The sequence below is a fragment of the Capra hircus genome, chromosome 28 (genome assembly GCF_001704415.2).
Source record: "Capra hircus breed San Clemente chromosome 28, ASM170441v1, whole genome shotgun sequence".
NCBI lineage: Eukaryota > Metazoa > Chordata > Mammalia > Artiodactyla > Bovidae > Capra > Capra hircus.
Window position 1 is genome coordinate 32,717,732 of NC_030835.1, and position 18,679 is coordinate 32,736,410.

The 18,679-nt window shown below is 41.9% G+C and overlaps 1 protein-coding gene across 1 annotated transcript; it reads right to left on the bottom strand.

Annotated features, from left to right (window-relative positions):
* Positions 8,042-12,069, bottom strand: CHRM3 (cholinergic receptor muscarinic 3). Its single transcript, XM_018042600.1, has one exon. It carries the CDS (start codon positions 12,052-12,054, stop codon positions 10,282-10,284), a length of 1,773 nt encoding a protein of 590 aa, XP_017898089.1. The 5' UTR covers positions 12,055-12,069; the 3' UTR covers positions 8,042-10,281.

Below are 18,679 nucleotides of genomic sequence, written 5' to 3' on the forward strand. Positions count from 1 at the left end.
AGTGTTTTCTGGAGAAGCGGATGGCCATCTGGATCAGATGCTGGTGGGACAGGATGAAAACTGAGGTGGGAATCCGCGGTTTCAGCAACATGGAGGCCACGAATAACCCCGACAGGACGGCTGGGTGAATGGTGAGGGTGAAGTCTGAGTGGGGTGGATTCTAGAGAGAACCAGAGGAGCAGGTGAAGGGGAGTCTAGACAAGTCTCTTGACAGTGTTTGTTTTAAAGAGGAAGAGAGTGGGGTAGCAGCTAGAGGGAGGTGAACATATTGATGCAGGACAGAGGAGAGGGGCTGGAGCCATGTCCTAGAGTGGAGCGCTCAACTTCCCAGGAGCTGGAGCCCCTCACACACAGAAACAAGACAGCGAACAGCCCGGGGCACAGATGCAGCTGCTGCTGGTGGTGGGTGCTTGTCCCCACCCTCTCTGTCTCTTTATTATTTTTTAACTTGTGAAGTATATTTACAGAAAGGCACACAAAACACATATATACCACTTTACCAATGATGTAGGTACCTGTGTAACCATCACCTGGGGTTAAAAAAATAGTAACACCTCAAAAAAATCTTCCTGGTGCTCCTCTCCAGTCAGAATCTTTCCCTTCTGCCCTAGATGTATCACCAGTCTGCCTTCACTGACGTAATTTTAAAAATAATTTTGCCATCTAAATGTACTCTGGAACCATTTGGGCTGTTATTTAACTTTGTTTTTTAAATTTTTAGTTAATTTTTTTCCAGCTTTATCAGTGTATAATTGATGAATAAAATGTAAGCTATTTAAAGTGTATAGTGTGATATTTGATATGAGTATACATAGTGAAATAATTCTCATTTTAATTAATACATCTATTACCACACATATTTACTTTCCTTTAGGTAAGAATATGTAAGTTCTACTTTCTTAGCAAATTTTAACTATATAATGTAGTGTTATCAACTATATATAGTCACTGTGTTATGCATTGGATCCTGAGGCCTTATTCATCTTATAACTGAAGGCTTATATCCTTTTACCAACCTCTCCCTATTTCTCCTACCTAAGCCCTGGAAAGTGAAAGTGAAAGCGAAGTCGCTCAGTCATGCTGGACTCTTTGCAACCCCATAGACTGTGCCATTTCCTTCGCCAGAGGATCTTCCCGGCCCAGGGATCGAACCCGGGTCTCCCACATTGTAGGCAGACGCTTTACCGTCTGAGCCACCAGGGAAGCCTTAAACCACTGTTCAAATCTTTCACTCATTTTAAAAAATTGGGTGGGTTGCTATTTTAATTCTTTACTGTTGCATAAAAACACCCTAAAACTTGGTGGCTTATCACCAACAATAATGTACCTTGTTCACAAATCTTCAATATGAGCAGGGCTTGGCCTCAGCTGGGATGATTCAAGGCTGGGATCTGAATTAGCTAGACAAGGGCTCCCTCACAGCACGGGGGTCCAGATACTGTCAGATTTCTTACAGAGCAGGCTGTTCCCCCAGAACATGCACTGCAAGACATCCGGCTGGGAGCTGCAAGGCTTCTTCTGATCTAGTCTTGCAAGTGCATGCTAAGTCACTTCAGTTCTGTTGACTCTCTGTGACCCCACGGACTGTAGCCCACCAGACTCCTCTGTCCATGGCATTCTCCAGGCAAGAATGCTAGAGTGGGTTGCCATGCCCTCCTCCAGGGGATCTTCCCAACCCAGGATCGAACCTGAGTCTCTTACATCTCTCCCATTGGCAGGCAGGTTCTTTGCCACTAGTGCCACCTGGGAAGCCCTTGCAGGTCCCAGATGTGTTCTGTTCATCAGGCAAGTCACTAAGGCCAGCTAGATTCGAGGGAAGGGAAATTAGAGGTCACCTTTCACTGTGAGGAATAGCGAGGAATGTTTATTTCCTGCGGTTGCAGTTTTTTTTTCTATTGATTTATAGAGGTTCTTCATATATTCTGTATTTGCCTAATGTCATTATATGTTTTGGAATGCTCTCTTCCATTAGCTTTCTTTTCACTCTCTTGATATCTTTCCCCACTTTGTGGCTAATGCTTTTTGAATCTTGTTTAAGAACTTTTTTTCTCCCTCAGGGTCATGAAAAAACTCTCTTAAAAAAAGCTTTCCAACTTCTATCTCTAAAGGCTTTCTATGCCTTTTTAATTTAGGCCTTGAATCCACCTTTATTTTAGTGTGTGGTGAAGTAGAAGTCTTTTTCCCATATACATGTTTAAGTGCCACTGATTCAGAAGAATATAATTTTTTCACTGTCCTAGTGTGCCACTTCTGGCAGATATCAACTGTTTGTGCGTGTAAATGTCTTTTTTATTAGTCTGAATGTTTCCTTGATATCTGTCTTGGCAAGATGTTTCAAGCTCATCTTATACATTGCCTGCCGAAATCTAGAATCAGCTATTTCTTCAAGATGCCTTGGTTTCCTTTATTAAGAAAGGAATCCTTCTTGCTACCGGCTTGATCACTGTTTTTAGTTCTTTCTCATGGGAAGAAATAGAAATTACATGTATGGTAAAATACTCTGAGTGTACATTGATACATCCAATTCAAACAGAAACTATATAGCTTTTACTTAATTTCTTTCCTCTACACTGTATCTCCTTTCCTCTACACTGACAATTCTGATTCTCAAGGACACCAGAAATAATTAAATTTGAATATCTAATTAGTCACTTGTTTTATCTCAACTTATGCACACACAGGTTCAGAATAATAACATCCCTAATACCACACAAGACATAGGATATACAAATAAATGGAAAGATATTCCATCCTTATGGATTGGAGGAATTAATATTGTTAAAATGTCCATACTATTTAAAGAAATCTATATGAGTCAATACAATTCCTATCAAAATTCCAATGCATTTTTTCACAGAAAAAGGGACAATAATCCTCAAATTTATGTGGAAACACAGAAGACTCTGAACACCCTAAGCAATTCTGAGAAAGGGAAACAAAGCTGTCAGCATCACATCCCTACTTTCAGATTCTATTACAAAGCTGTAGTAATCAAAGCAGTATGGCATTGTCATATCAACAGATGCACAGATCAATGCAATGGAATAGAGAGCCCAGAAATAAACCCACATGTATATGGTCACTTTACAACAAATATGGCAAGAATATACAATGGGGGAAATGACAGTCTCTGCAATCAATGCTGCTGGAAAAACTGGACAGCTACACATAACACAATCAAACTGGACCACTATCTTACATCATACACAAAAATAGATTCAAATTGTTTAAAGTCTTGACTAAAAGACCTGAAATTATAAACCAGCTGGTAAAGGACCAGCTCTTTAACATGTCTTGGCAATGAATTTTTGGATCTGACTCCAAAAGCAAAACAAACTAAAGCAAACATTGACAAGTTGGGATTTCATCAAACTAAAAAGCTTCTGCACAGCAAAGGAAATCAAAGGAAACAGCCATAGGGGAAGGGGGAAAGATAAACATTTCTTTTAAAAAGAGAAAAATAAAATCTTCTTCAAAGTATTATAAAAAGTTAATAAACAGAAACCTCAAAGGGAGTTGGGAAACCAGAAGGGGGTGCTCTCAAGCTCTGTGAAGCCAGCAGAGTCCAGCAGGAAGAGCTCCTCTCCTGGCGAGGACTTGGCCTCTGAGAAGCCATGAGCTCTGTTTACTGGAGCCCACCCAACTTTCCTTGCCCCTCAGGAAAAGTTTTCCCCTTCCCTTGTGTCAGAGGGCTTGCATGAAGCTTGCCAAGGTTGCAGATCCCCAATAAATCCATCTTTGCTGTAGAAATAACTGGTAGTCTATTTGTGTTAGATCCGCAGCATATATCTAGAAATATTTTTCTTCATATGCAGTCTGAAAATTAGGATTGTGTGTGCATAGATAGTTAATACATGCTCCTAAATACAGGGTATCACTTTGAGTTACAACAGCAGCAATGTTCATGATGAAAGTTCTAGTGCATGTAAAAGAGAGAAGTCAATGCAAATAACGGTATGTTTCAGAATATTCCCTTCAGTGTAAACACTCCATCCTTTTATACAATAAAAAGCTGTCACTGTATTATAGACCTTGGATTAAAAAGAAAACCAACCACATTCTTTGTTTATTTATAGTTTTATTTCCTTATTTCACTATTAAACTTAGGGGATAATATCACCATAAAGTTGCAGGCATCATTTTATAGTACAGACAATTGACTTGTTTTTAGGAGAAGGAATAAAAATGGCATATGACATATCTAAAAAGACTACTGAGGAAGTGCTGGACACTAGGAAATAAAAACAGGTAAAATTCAGTGCCTTTGATAAAGATGGGGACACTAGTTTTAGATGCAACTATGATACATGCCTTTTGCTTACAAAGCAAATATATAGCCATCTCTTTGGACAGTGGTTTCTACATCCTCATGAATTATAAGGATGTGAGCATCACTGAACACTTCATAGACATTTTCCAGAAAGCTTTCTGCCAAAAAATATCAATGTGCTAATTCACTGCCTTGGAAGCCTATTTTAAATATTCTTCAAACCTGCACCAAACTTAGAGACAGTTCCCATGTGTTTGAAAAGAGGTGGGGCATTCCTGAAAATGTCACCTTCCCATAGCCCTAACCACAAGCCCCAAAGAAGTTTCTCTGGAGTGTTGTATGTAGGAGGCTGAAAATACCCATGTGTTACATAAGGAATGAATAGTGGATATGAAGAGAGGGCTTTTGTTCAATGCTTGCAGAACAGAATAGATTCTGTCCTAACTTTCATGCCAAGCAAAACTACATGCAAGGATGTTTTAAGCCAAACTACAGAACGTCACCTGTACAAACAGAAGACCTATTTATAGACTCTCCAGCTCTCCCAATATTTCACTTACTAGGACTAAGTAGAGTTGACTAATCTGGTAAAAAGTTTCTGAATACTAGGGATCAAGAGTGGATTTTCTTTCTTCCCTGTCCTCTTAATTATATTTATTACTTCAAATCTATTAAAATGTTTCTCCTTGTTGCTTAGTAATATTTTATTAGAAAATCATCATCTGAATGAACCATTTTTCATTTACTTCACTTTCCCAGCCCAGTGACCTCTGGCAGCAGTTGAAACATGGGGCATGATGTGCACGTAATTCTGATAACTATTTGCTGTATTAATCATAAAGAGTTTATTAAACATTCAACAACATTTATTGAATGTCTACTGTCTGACATATACTGTGCTAGCCACAGGATGAATAAGACCCGCTTTCTCTCATCAAGGAAATCACAGAATCTAGGATAAAAATAGTTTGGGATTTGGAATGTAAATTACAGAATTAATAAGTATTTTGGATTTCAAGAAAGAACAAAAATAAACCTTTATAATCTGGGGATAATATTTTAGGATAAGGATATTTGGGTAAGTGAAGTGTTATTAATACTTCTCTGCAATTGAGGGTATGGCCTGCTTTTCCCTTTATTTTTGATGCAGAATTTCTGATGCAGCTCAGATGAGAGCCACTTTGGATTTGGGTGATTATTTGGGGGTATTCCAAGCCAGGATAAGAGTGGTAGACTCTATTAAGTCTCCTGATTCTATCAGGGCAACTACAGTCTTAAAAGTCTACTAAAGTGTTTGGGGGCCCACTTCCATATGTCCAAGTGCACTGTCCATCTCTGTGTGATGCAGTGAATGTAACGTGTGTCCAATTAACAACAAGACTAACATTCGCCTACTTTGAAATGCAGTGGCAAAATATTATGCATTTACAAACTTATGTTGAATATAGTTATTTTATGAACTTGTTTTTCTTTATCCATTTTTATAATCTTAACATGAGCCTCCTTTCCCAGACAGAAAAAGGAAACGTAATTCCAATTCTAAAGAGCTCTCACCTACCATCCTGAAACCAATCTCTTGGGTGTGGAATACAAGGCATGAATCCTGGTAGAGACTGAATTCCTACAATATAGAGTCATGAAAACACAAGGAAAGTCAGCCTAACCTAGGACTGTAAAGGGAAACAGAAAATACTCTTTTAGAGGAGGTGGTATTAATACAAATAGAGATGTCAGATTGAAGAAACGATCACTCTTTTGGGTGTTGTGTTCTACAGTTTCAGTCCATTTCGAGAAATGCCACCAATAAAACAAAACAAACACAAGCTACCCAGCAACTCTGCTTTTAAGGTTGTCAGGCCTTAGGTGATCATCCTGGACTGAGGTATTTGCAATAAAATTCTAGGTTTATCCACAAATCGTGAGAGTTCCTTAGAGTTCGCTGTATTGAAATATAAGGAAATAACTCTGATGGATATATAAAATCAGAATGCTTCAAGTGTTCACCAGACAAAGAATTTACATTCATCATGGTGGTTATTTACCTAATGCCCTGCCTCAATTTGACCTGTTTGCTACAAGAAGGCAAATTAAGATGCTTTTATGTTGCTAATGAGTAGGAGCAGATGGAGATGACCCAGTGAGTTTAAGGGTAAGTGACAAGCATGGCAGAGGACACGTAATTACTTGTTGACAGAACTGGGCCAAGAGTTCAGGGTTCCTCATGCTAAGTTCAGAGCTTCTTTGAGGACCTTCACTTGTCCTCTGAAGCTGCTGTGATGAACTGTCCAGTTTATCAACTATATGTCCCCATCTGGGAATCTTCTCTACTCGGATAAGTCTTGGGGCACCCAGAATGATCCCCAGGCTCTGCCTCTGTCTCACATTGTCTCCATCAGACTTCTCCACTGTGCCTGAGCCTTGGTGTCCTTTCCCTTCCTAAGATAGACCTGAGGCAGCTAACTGCATCAGAGCTGTGCACCCACCTTCTCACAAGTGATGCACAAAGGGCTCTCACCCCATCCCAGAGCAATGAACTTGCATATCTGTACACAGAGGGGGTTGACAGAGAAAGCTGCCATGCCTTCTAGATCTTTAGCTCCTGCAACTTCTAAAGCTTATGCTTTCTTATCTTTTTTTTTCCTACCAGAATCTAGAACTATTATATGTGAAAGAGTGAATAGAAATGGAACTTATTTGGAGACTCAAGGCTAGATTTGAAGTCAAAGATGATTCAGGATAATACAGAGAACTAGAGAAAGGCCACAGGTAGGTGATGGATAAAAGAGAGCAGTGAAAGTGAAAAGTGAAAGTGTTAGTCATTCAGTTGTGTCTGACTCTGTGACCCCATAAACTGTAGCCTACCAGACTCCTCTGTCCATGGAATTCTCCAGACAAGAATACTGGAGTGGGTGGCTATTCCCTTCTCCAGGAGATCTGCCTGATCCAGGGATTGAACACAGTTCTCCTGCATTGCAGGCAGATTCTTTACCATCTGAGCCACCAGGGAAAAGGGCAGAATTAGGGGGAATACAGGATCATAGAGCTCACTTCTCTTATCCAACTGGTAGACCCTGGAGAATACAGAATGGAAGAACACGTGTGTGTATGTTGGGGTGGGGGTAGATTCCTCACATGTAGTTTATTTAGGTTTTATTCTTTTACTCTCTCAATTTTACATAATCATGAAAACTCTGCAAACCTCATTCTTATGGAATGAAGTAATTTGATTCCCATTTTGGGGATGATCCTATGTAAATGCTGAATACCTTTGCTGGTGACAAGTCCTTTGAGAAATGCATGGTCTAGTTTTAAACATTTCACTACATCTTTGATTATACTTCTAAATTCTTTGTGTTCAAAATAATTTTTCTTAGTTACCTTTTCTGATCATGATCTAAGAGTTGGACGTACATTTCCGTAAACAGAGTCAGTGGGACATACACTTCCATAAACAGAGTCAGTCAGTATTTAAAAGCAGTTTTCAACCACAGGAGATTTAAAAATAATTCTATAATTAAACCAGTAACACAAAAAGAGAGCTGATGTCTTTCATTTCTTCCATTATCAGCATCATAAAGGGACAAGATTCAGGAAACAATCACGTTTAAGTAGACCTGTTATTAAACTTCACATTTCCACTAAAGCTTAGGGTTTCTCCGTGTGTTAATTTTAATTATATCTTTTTAAAATACAGGTAACAGCCTTTCAAGAGGGAGGCAAGATAGGAGTTTCAAAGAGAATGGGAATTACTGATGTACAGGGAGACTTGAATCAGCATTCACAAATTTATTAGTGCCAGGCCAACGTGAGTAATAAAATAAAGATGCACTTGCTCACTAGACATTTCACAGGTTGATAACATAACATTCTGCAGTCTGCTACACACATTAGAAAATAGTCTCTGTGTTTTCTTACTCTTTGGTCAAATGTGGGCCAAAAAAAACCCACTCTTTCAATTATGCAGATTTGCTTTTTTCCCCTTGTCATGCGATTTCAAACACACTGGTGGAGGGTTGCTTTGATCAGTTCCCATCAGGTTTAACTAGAACAGTATTAGACCATTACAATAAAGTTGCAGTTGATTTTTTACTACCTAGACAGAGTTAGGTACCTCCTGACACCAACAGGATGACTTTTTCCTCTTCTTAGCAACAAGAAAGCACAATATACCCTACTCATTGCTCAAGTGGACCTTAACAATCACTTTCGAGGGACATACCATTACTGAAGACTGAAGAGTAATATTTATCAACATTAAATAGACACTTGGTGAAATATGCATAAATATGTCTTCTTATAAACATAACATGAAATTAAATAGTTCAGGAACACAGACACCACTGAGTACAATTCCACTGTTGTCAAAATCTGCTGTAAACACCAGCTCACACTGAACACAGAAGCAGCTTCTAGCCTGGCTCCGGGTTCACGACAGAGAGACCCTGTACAGACAGAAGATTTCTCCTCAGCCCCCCACCTCCCACCCCTCCCACTCCCCACGCAGCCCCCACAAAGGGAGAAAAGGAACCTCAACGACTATAGCAGCAACACAGAGGACAGCCACAGCAGCGCCCCTCCCCTCCCCCAAACAGAACAGTTAGCATTTGGGTCAATTCAGAAGAGAACACAAAAACCACTTTTTAGAAATGTACTAAAGAAATCAATTTGCAGCAATACTTTTCAGAGTGTAATACTTTCTTCCGAGGATTTGGGACTTGCCAACCCCCACCTATTCTGGGTGAAGGTCACACAATGAACGCCAGAAAGCACTGGTCACAGCCAAGTGACTAGAGGTTTAAGCCCTTTCGCATTTAAAGATGCTGAGTAGCAAAAAATCGAATCCTGTGTTCCTCTCTCGCCCTCACGAGGTCTCTTCTGCTTTGCCCCAGATAATGTTGTGCATGAAATTCAAATGTGACACTATTATTAAATTTTAAGCAGGTAAGATAGCAAAGGTTTTGGTTGGAAACATTCAGATTTGGACCATTAAATTCAAACCCACGGATGTGACTCATTCTTTGGGCACAGAGGGGGCCCCCATTTGATTTAGCTTTGTTGAGGGTGTCAACAAAGGCGACAACTTACTCAGAATCTGGTCAGACCATGGTGCTCATCTGACTCACTAGGCTGACTGTCCTACACAGATCAGCCCAGAGAGCCTGGCTGCTGTCTGCTGCCTGTTCTCCAGGAAAACAGCCCTGGTTTCCAAAACACTACTGGGTTTATTTCACTTTGACGTGTTAGGATCCTAGAGAAACTTTAGTCACCAAACTACTGAAAGCATCTATTGCCGGAGTAATTTGCCAGTTCATTAATTCCCATTATATTATATACATTATGTGTGTGTGTGTGGAATTCACACACATACACACACACACACACACACATATATATACATATATACTTATATATCTTTTATTTGTACGAAACTTGAACTGCACAAAACAGTACTTTGCAAGAATCAAGTCCACAAAGAGAGTTTAATGACACACCGATGAGAAGACAGGGAGCTCTACTGGGACAAGGAGGTGCTGTTTTGCAATGTATGAAAGAATTTCAGAACCATGGGTTCACTAGCCTGATGTGTTCCACGTGGGATCCAATGGACACTTTGGGGATCCTTGGAGAGCATGTGACAACTGGGCCATTTAGTTATGCTCACAGGGATTCCAGAGCTAATGGGAATTAAAAGACCCAGGCAGACCAATCTGGGTGTGTAGTTGCTACGAAAAAAATTACTTCCTTCTCTTTAAGAAAAACCAAAGTCTATTTCAGAATAAATTCCTTCATATTCAGTAATAAGCTTACTTATTTTTGGCTGAACAGGTATTTGACTTTTGATATTAAAATGGGTTTATTTAATGGATCGGGAAACAGGCAGCTTCTTTCACGTCTGGGTGATAAAAACATGTTTATCAGTGCCAGAGATGACCCCCACCCTCGCCTTACTCCCTCCGAAGGTTTGTGGGTTGATGTGTGCGTATGGTGACGGCTATTGAACGCACCCCATTCTACAACGCCTGCTCAGGCACCCGCTTGTGGAAAATGACCGACTGTCTCTGCTGGTACTGCTGCTTGCGCCTCTTCCTCTTGTCGCACTGACACAACAGCAGCATCTTGAAAGTGTTTCTGAATGTCTTGTTGCACAGGGCATAGCACACGGGGTTCACGGTGCTGTTGATGTAGCACAGCCAGTAGCCCAGATTCCAATAGGTTTTGGGGATGCAGCTGTCACAAAAGGTGTTCACCAGAACCATGATATTGTAGGGGGTCCAGGTGATGATGAAGGCAAGCAGGATGGCACTGAGGGTCTGGGCCGCTTTCTTCTCCTTGATGAGGGACATCCGTTTCCGCTTAGTGATCTGGCTTCTGGTCTTCAAAGCAAACCTCTTGGCCAGTGTAGCTTCCTTGAAGGACAGAGGTAGAGTGGCCGTGGTCTTCCCCACTGAGGAGCTGACATCAGAGGCCTTGGCTGTGTCCACGGCAGACTCTAACTGGATGGGAAGCTTGGAGAAGCTTTTCTGAAAGCTGCCTCCATCATCCATGCTCTGCTGGGCCTGAAGTTTGCTGGGTTTCCTCTCCAAGCCCACCGTCCCCAGCTCCTCCTCTGGCACCTGCAGGTTGTCTGATGAAGGTAGTTTGGTGGAGTTGAGGATGGTGCTGTGACCTGGGAGCTTGAGCACGATGGAGTAGATGGCTCTGGTCTCTGAGCCAATGTCCTCCTCGTCGGAGGAGGCAGAGTTCTCCAGAGAGGCGGCAGCATCGTTGTTATTCCAGCTGTCACTGCTGCTGTGGTCTTGGTCCATCTGCTCAGCACTTGGCTTCCAGCTCTTGGTTGTGAACCAGAAGTGGCAGCGTCCATACTTCCTCCTGGCTGAGCGTTTCATGCTCTGCTGCTGGAGCTCATAGCTGCTGCAGCTTCGAGAACTGCCCGTGGGGTGGACAAAGTTCTCCGCTTCGGCCTCTGTTCCAGAGGCTTGTAGCCCAGCAAGTTCTTTGGTACGTTTTTCAGTTTCCTTATAGATCCTCCAGTATAAAATAGTCATGATGGTGACAGGCATATAAAAGGCAGCGATGGCCGTACCGAAGGTGATGGTGGGCTCGCTGAGGAACTGGATGAAACATTCCCCCGGAGGCACAGTTCTCTTCCCAACAAAGTATTGCCAGAACAAGATGGCGGGAGCCCAAAGGATGAAGGAGATGACCCAAGCCAAACCTATCATCACACCAGCTCGCTTTGTTGTTCGTTTGGCTCGGTACGTGAGCGGCCTTGTGATGGAAAAGTATCTGTCAAAGCTGATGACCAGAAGGTTCATGACGGAGGCATTGCTAGCCACGTAGTCTATGGATAGCCAGAGGTCACAGGCCAGGTTCCCTAACGCCCATCGGTTCATGATGATGTAGGTAGTAAACAGATTCATCGAAATGACCCCAATAATCAGGTCCGCACAGGCCAGACTTAAGAGGAAGTAGTTGTTGACTGTCTTCAGCTGCTTGTTGACCTTGAATGCCACTATCACCAGGATGTTGCCAATGATGGTCACCAAGGCCAGGACGCCCGTTAAGAATGCAATGAAGACCACCTGCCAGATGGTATGACCTCCGAGAGGGTCACTGGTGGTGCCATTTGGAGAGGAGAGATTCCCAGCTGCCCGAGAAATGTTGTAGCTGCCAAAGTGAGTAACCGTTCCTGGGGGCAGCCCCGTATCCGAAGGGCCGTGAATCCAGGAAGAGCTGATGTTCAGAAACAAGGGTGAGGTTGTATTGTTATTGCGCAAGGTCATGGTGACTCTCTGACATAGTCTGGGGAGAAAAGAGAAAAGATGGAGTCAGGACCATTACTGCCCTCACTGGATTTGTTTTCTGCATTGCATCCTCTAAAAGACATGGAAGACATATCATTGGATGATGTGTGTGCCCCCAAGGACTGTAGCCCGCCAGGCTCCTCTGTCCATGAGATTCTCCAGGCAAGCATACTGGAGTGGGTTGCTATTTCCTTCTCCAGGGGATCTTCTGGACCCAGGGATGAAACCTGGGTCTCCTGCACTGCAGGCTGAGTCTATATTCTGAGCCACCAGGGGCGCCCTATTAACATGAACCTGAGATGACCTGCACATCAGGTTCATTCTCTCATTTTAAAGATCATGAGCTGTCAACTTTATTTCGATAAAAACAAATAAATTAAATCAAGGTGAGGAGCACAGGGCAGGCACAGATTGATTTGTTCGAGGTAGCACAATTAGCTGGTGGCACGCACTGAGCTTTGTGTTTTTTCTCCACATTTTCCACATTTCTACAGACCACAAATACTTCCACATGATGGCGCTATCAAACGAAACTTCCTTTCTTCTCATATTTTGAAAAGTAGGGGAAATATGATAGATGCAATTATGATATCCAGCACCGCTTTATTCTCATGCTGCATGAGAAGTTGATTTTTTTTTACTCATTTGCATTTTATCCACATGGGCATTTACCTATTCCAGGCTTTAGACATAAGCAACTCTAAGGCAGTTCCAGCCATGTAAGCCTCAGTGGAATAAGCAACAACAGCAAGGGAGGAAGTAAGCATATAGCCACGTCACCTTATATTTTCTCTTTGACACACAGTTAGAAAAAGGAATGTACTGGTTCTTTGTAGTGGTTGGGAACAGTATACAAGGCAGCTATCTTTTGCTTGATAATATGCAGAACCCTGACGAGACTGTTCTGAACCTAACAGTCTGAACCAAACCAGTTCTGAATATTTCTAGTATTTAGATACATTATCTCTAGTTATGAAAAAGCATTTAGTACCATATGCAATAAACAGTTGCAAAACTAAAATTAGTTCTTTGAAAAAAAATTTTTTTTTAATTTGGCAGCACTGGGTCTTAGTTTCAGCACATGTGATCTTTTTCAGCTGTAGCTTGCAGAATCTTTTTTAAAGTTGTGACTTGTGGGATCTAGTTCCCTGATCAGGGATCCAACCTGGAGCTCTTGCATTGCAAGCAGAGTCTTAACCACTGGACCACGTGGGAAGTCCCAGTTCTTTTTTATTTTTTAATTTTATATTATAGTTGATTTACAATGTTGTGTTACTTTCAGGTGTATAACAAAGTGATTCAGTTACGCATACACATATATTCATTCTTTTTCAGATTCTTTTCACATAGAGGCTATTATAGAATATGAGTAGAGTTCCCTGTTTGATATACAATAGATCCTTGTTGATTGTTTATTTTATATATAGTACTACATATATTGGAGAAGGCAATGGCAACCCACTCCAGTACTCTTGCCTGGAAAATCCCATGGATGGAGGAGCCTGTAGGCTGCCGTTCATGGGATCATGAAGAGTCGGACATGACTGAGCAGCTTCACTTTCACTTTTCACTTCAATGCACTGGAGAAGTAAATGGCAACCCACTCCAGTGTTCTTGCCTGGAGAATCCCAGGGACGGGGGAGCCTGGTGGGCTGCCGTCTATGGGGTCACACAGAGTCGGACATGACTGAAGCGACTTAGCAGCAGCAGCAGCAGCAGCAGCAGCAGCAGCAGCAGCAGCAGCCATACATATATGTTAATCTCAAACTCCTAATTTATCCCTGCCCCACCCACATTTCCACTTTGGAAACCATAATGTTTTTTCAAAATCTGTAAGTCTGTTTCTGTTTTGTAAATACATTCATTTGTATCACTTTTTTTTTTTGCAATTGGTTCTGTCAATCACTTGTTACCAAAATAAATAAACGACCCAGAATGGTTATAATGAATACATCTCTAGTAAGACCCTCTGTACTGTCAGGGAAAGCCTTAGGTTGAGACCCGTTTCATCCTCTTAGAACCCCCAGGCTTGTACTTTCACATCACAGCTGACTCTGGGATTCTTATACCACCAATCTTTGTGGACTTTATTCAGTGAATCATTCCTCAATGAGTGCCATACCAAAAATTCAACATTTGAGAATCACAACAAAAATCTCCACGGTCTACTGTGTTGTGGCTCTTGGTTAAAACTGTTCAACTGTAAACGCTTACAGTGCAAATATGTTGACGCGTGCAAACGGTAAGAGTCCAAATTAAGCCTTTAGATGCTGCAGGCAGGGGTAGCTCTCAGAGGAGTGCAGTGAGGTTCATGGCACGCCTTATGGAAACAGCTTAAGGAGTAGCAGGAAGATTCTGGAGTTCCAAACGCATAGATTCAGAGCTTAGTTCCAAAACTTCCTGAGGGTGAGATCTTGGGTATTATTTAACCTCTTTGAGTCCCAGTTTCCTCCCTGAGAAATGAGAATGAAACATTTTGTGTAATGGAATAAATTAAACCTAGAATCCAATAGTAACTGGTCAAGAGAGTTTCTCTCTCATCAAAGTTGACACTAAGATCATGGCATCTGGTCCCATCACTTCATGGCAAATAGATGGGGAAACAGTGGAAACAATGACAGACTTTATTTTTTTGGGCTCCAAAATCACTGCAGATGGTGACTGCAGCCATGAAATTAAAAGATGCTTGCTCTGTTATGACCAACCTAGACAGCTTATTTAAAATTTAAAAGCAGAGACATTACTTTGCCAATAAAGGTCTGTCTAGTCAAAGCTATGGTTTTTCCAGTAGTGATGTATGGATGTGAGAGTTGGACTATAAAGAAAGCTGAATGCCAAAAAATTGATGCTTTTGAACTGTGGTGTGTGAGAGTCCCTTGGACTGCAAGGAGATCCAACCAGTCCATCCTAAAGGAAATCAGTCTTGAATATTCATTGGAAGAACTGATGTTGAAGCTGAAACTCCAATACTTTGGCCACCTAATGCGAAGAACTGACTCATTTGAAAAGATACTGATGCTTGGAAAGGTTAAAGGCAGGAGGAGAAGGGGACGACAGAGGATGAGATGGTTGGAAGGCATTACTGACTCAATGGACATGAGTTTGAGTAAACTCTGAGAGTTGGTGATGGGCAGGGAGGCCTGGAGTGCTGCGGTCCATGGGGTCAAAGAGTTGAACACAACTGAGCGACTGAACTGAACTGAACTGAAAGTACTTAGACCAGAGCTTGCTTATAGTACATGCTGCATTGAATTTACTTTGCTTTGGTGGTCAAAGAGCTCAACTTGATGCAATAATAAATGATAGAAGGAAATATTTATTAGACACTTCCTACATGGTACACATTTTGCAAATTGTCATACGCACTATCTTATTTAATTTTAAAAATAACATCATTTTTAACAGGAACTTGAGACCCAGATGGTTAAGCAATTTGTCTAAGAATCAAGCTAACGAGTAAAGGTAAAGGGACAGAGACTCATCCCCAGGTAATCTGAGCCTATTGCCTCTTTGTTGAATTGTGGTATTCCTCTGCCTCACCATCAGGTCATCCACATAACTGTGCTGGGCTTAGGTACTCAGTCGTGTCTGACTCTTTGTGACCCCATGGAGCGTAGCCCCCCAGGCTCCTAACTTGTCCCTCCTAACTGGGTGCAATTCATTATATATCTCTTTAAAGTCTAATTGAAGACTATTTAAAGTGACTATATGTGGTATATATGTGTCGTGTGTACGCATATATGACTGGACATATGCAAGCACACACACCTTTACATTCACAAATACAATTAGATGCATTCATTTCAGCACCATTTGCAATAGTAGAATTTATTTTTTGGGGCTCCAAAATCACTGCAGATTGTCAATTTCCAATGACAGGTAATTGCTGCATTTTGTTTTTTTTTTCTTCCTTCATTTCCTTTTACTTTTCTGGGTTTTATTAGGTGCTGTCAGCTCATCTATATCTCTAGCTCCCTCTCAAAGGGATATCCATATTTAGGAAGGGCTACATGCTGTTTGGGGTACTCAACAGCATTTATGATTTCTTCCAAGGTATATAGGGATTCCCTGGTAGCTCAGCTGGTAAAGAATCTGCCTGCAATGAGGGAGACCTGGGTTCAATCCCTGGGTTGGGAAGATTCCCTGGAGAAGGGAACAGATACTCACTCCAATATTCTGGCTTGGAGAATTCCATGGACTGTATAGTCCATGGGGTCACAAAGAGTCAGACATGACTGAGCGACTTCTGCTTTCACTTTCCAAGGTGCATATATGGAAAGTCAGTATGCTCTCCCTTCTCCATGCAGATCCCAATTTGGCATAGTTCTAAAGGTGTTTGCCTTGGGACCTCCTCCACCCCACCTACAGCTACATATATGAGATCAGCCTTGTCTTCAGTGAGACACCTTTGCTCAGTGACCTGCCTCAGAAATTAATGACCACTCTTCTATTAGGGGGTTGAGGATGCTTCTCCAAAGTCCTCCACTACGTTTGTTCAGATAAAGATTGTTTTTATTCTGTCACTCTTACTCCCCATTTCTCTTTTACAGACACGATACCCTTGCTAATTTTTTTATATACAGACAACCCTCAGATATTTGACTTTATAATGGTATAAAAGTGATATGCATTCCAGCAGAAATCATACTTTGAATTTTGATGTCTTCTCCAGGTAAGTGATATGAGTTATGGGATTTTCTCATGATACTAGGCAGTGGTGGAGAGCCACAGGTCTGTCAGCCACACGATCAAGAGCGTAAACAACTGACATACTAACAACCATTCTGTACCCAGACAACCATTCTGGTTTTCACTTGCAGTACAGTATTCAGTAAGTAATATGAACCATTCAACTTCATTATAAAATAAGCTTTGTATGAGATGTTTTTGTCCAGCTATAGGCTCATGTGAGTGAGTGTCCTAAGTAGGTTGAAAGTGAAGTGAAAGCGCAATCGCTCAGTCGTGTCCGACTCTTTGCGACCCCGTAGACTGTAGCCCGCCAGGCTCCTCTGTCCATGGAATTCTCCAGGCAAGAATACCGGAGTGGGTTGCCATTTCCTTCTCCAGGGGATCTTCCTGACCCAGGGATCGGACCCAGGGATCGAACCCGGGTCTCCCGCATTGTGGGCAGATGCTTTAACCTCTGAGCCACCAAAGAACCCCCTAAGTAGGTTAGGCTAAGCTATATGTTAGGTAGGTTAGGTGTATTACACGCATTTTCAACTTAACATTTTCAACTTACAATGGGTTCATCAGAAGTATCCTTATCGTAAGCAGAGGAAGATCTCTGCTCTCTGAACAGCTTTTCTATTCCCACCACCTTTCGCTCCACAGCTTCCTGGACACAGCAGCTAAGCCCCCTCGTCAGGGCTTCCCTGGCGGTTCAGTGGTTAAGAAGCCGCCTGCCAATGCAGGAGATATGGCTTCGATCCCTGGTCTGGGAAGATCCCACACGCCACAGAGAAGCTAAGCCTGTGCACCGCAATTACTGAGCCTGTTCTCTAGAGCCTGGGAGCTGCAACTACTGAGTCCATGTGCTACATCTACTGAAGCCCTCACGCCACAGCGAGAAACCGCTGCAGTGAGAAGCCTGTGTACCACAGTGGAGAGTTTCAGCTCCTGCTAGCCACAGCCAGAGAAAAGCCCGTGCAGCAACAAAGACCCCACTCAGTCAAAAACACATGCATTAAAAATATAGAAAAATGGTTCCTCGTCCACTGCGAGGGTGTGTTCAGCTGATTTTACATTCCTTGCTTCATCTTACTCCCACCTCACTCCAGTCACTGGTGTGCTCTGAATCTCATGTAACTTTCTACAGCACCTTTTAACGTGTCTTAAATACTAAGTTTCCACTCCATGTCATATGGAATTGATCACATCCTGCAGAACTATTTTCATCACTTATGTCATGCTGATATTATTATAAATAAATACCGTGGCTAATAATCCCAGTAATATCTTTTTTATATAAAAGATAGTATATCAGTCTTCTTTCTTTCTCTTTTTCTGCTTTTTATCGAGACCATGCAATGGATGTCTATTATTTGTCTTTCCTTCAGTCCTTCTTTAGGAAGTGGCCTGTCATCTACAGAACATATTTCTGGATGGGCATCAATCACACGGTTCTGATTCCTCTACCTTAGTTATGGGCCTGAGGAACATGCAAACAGGAGCAGTAAGAATAAATTTGCGGAATTGATAGGGATGCTGGCAAGAAAGAGGGTAATTCTCTGTTCCTTGGGATTCTTGGGTGCTGCTGACTATTTATACCCACATGAAAAATTGGTGAAGCACCTAAACATATTGAAGGAGAGAGATGGGAAGGAATGTGAGGGAACAGAGATGGTCTGATCATGGTGGCCTTTCAAACCTGGATCAAGCCATTCCTGAAGTCAGCCCACCACTTTGAATTTGCCAGTTATATAAGCTAACCACTTCCTTTGCTGTCTGGTCTGGCTGAGAAAGGTTACTGTCAGCTGCACCTGAAAGAGTCTTTATTAACATAACAGTAATGTGCAACACCAACACTTTTCACTGGACCACTACTAGCTTTAGGTCATTAAGATCAGCGCTACTGAATTCAATAAGTCAAGGCTCTGCCTTC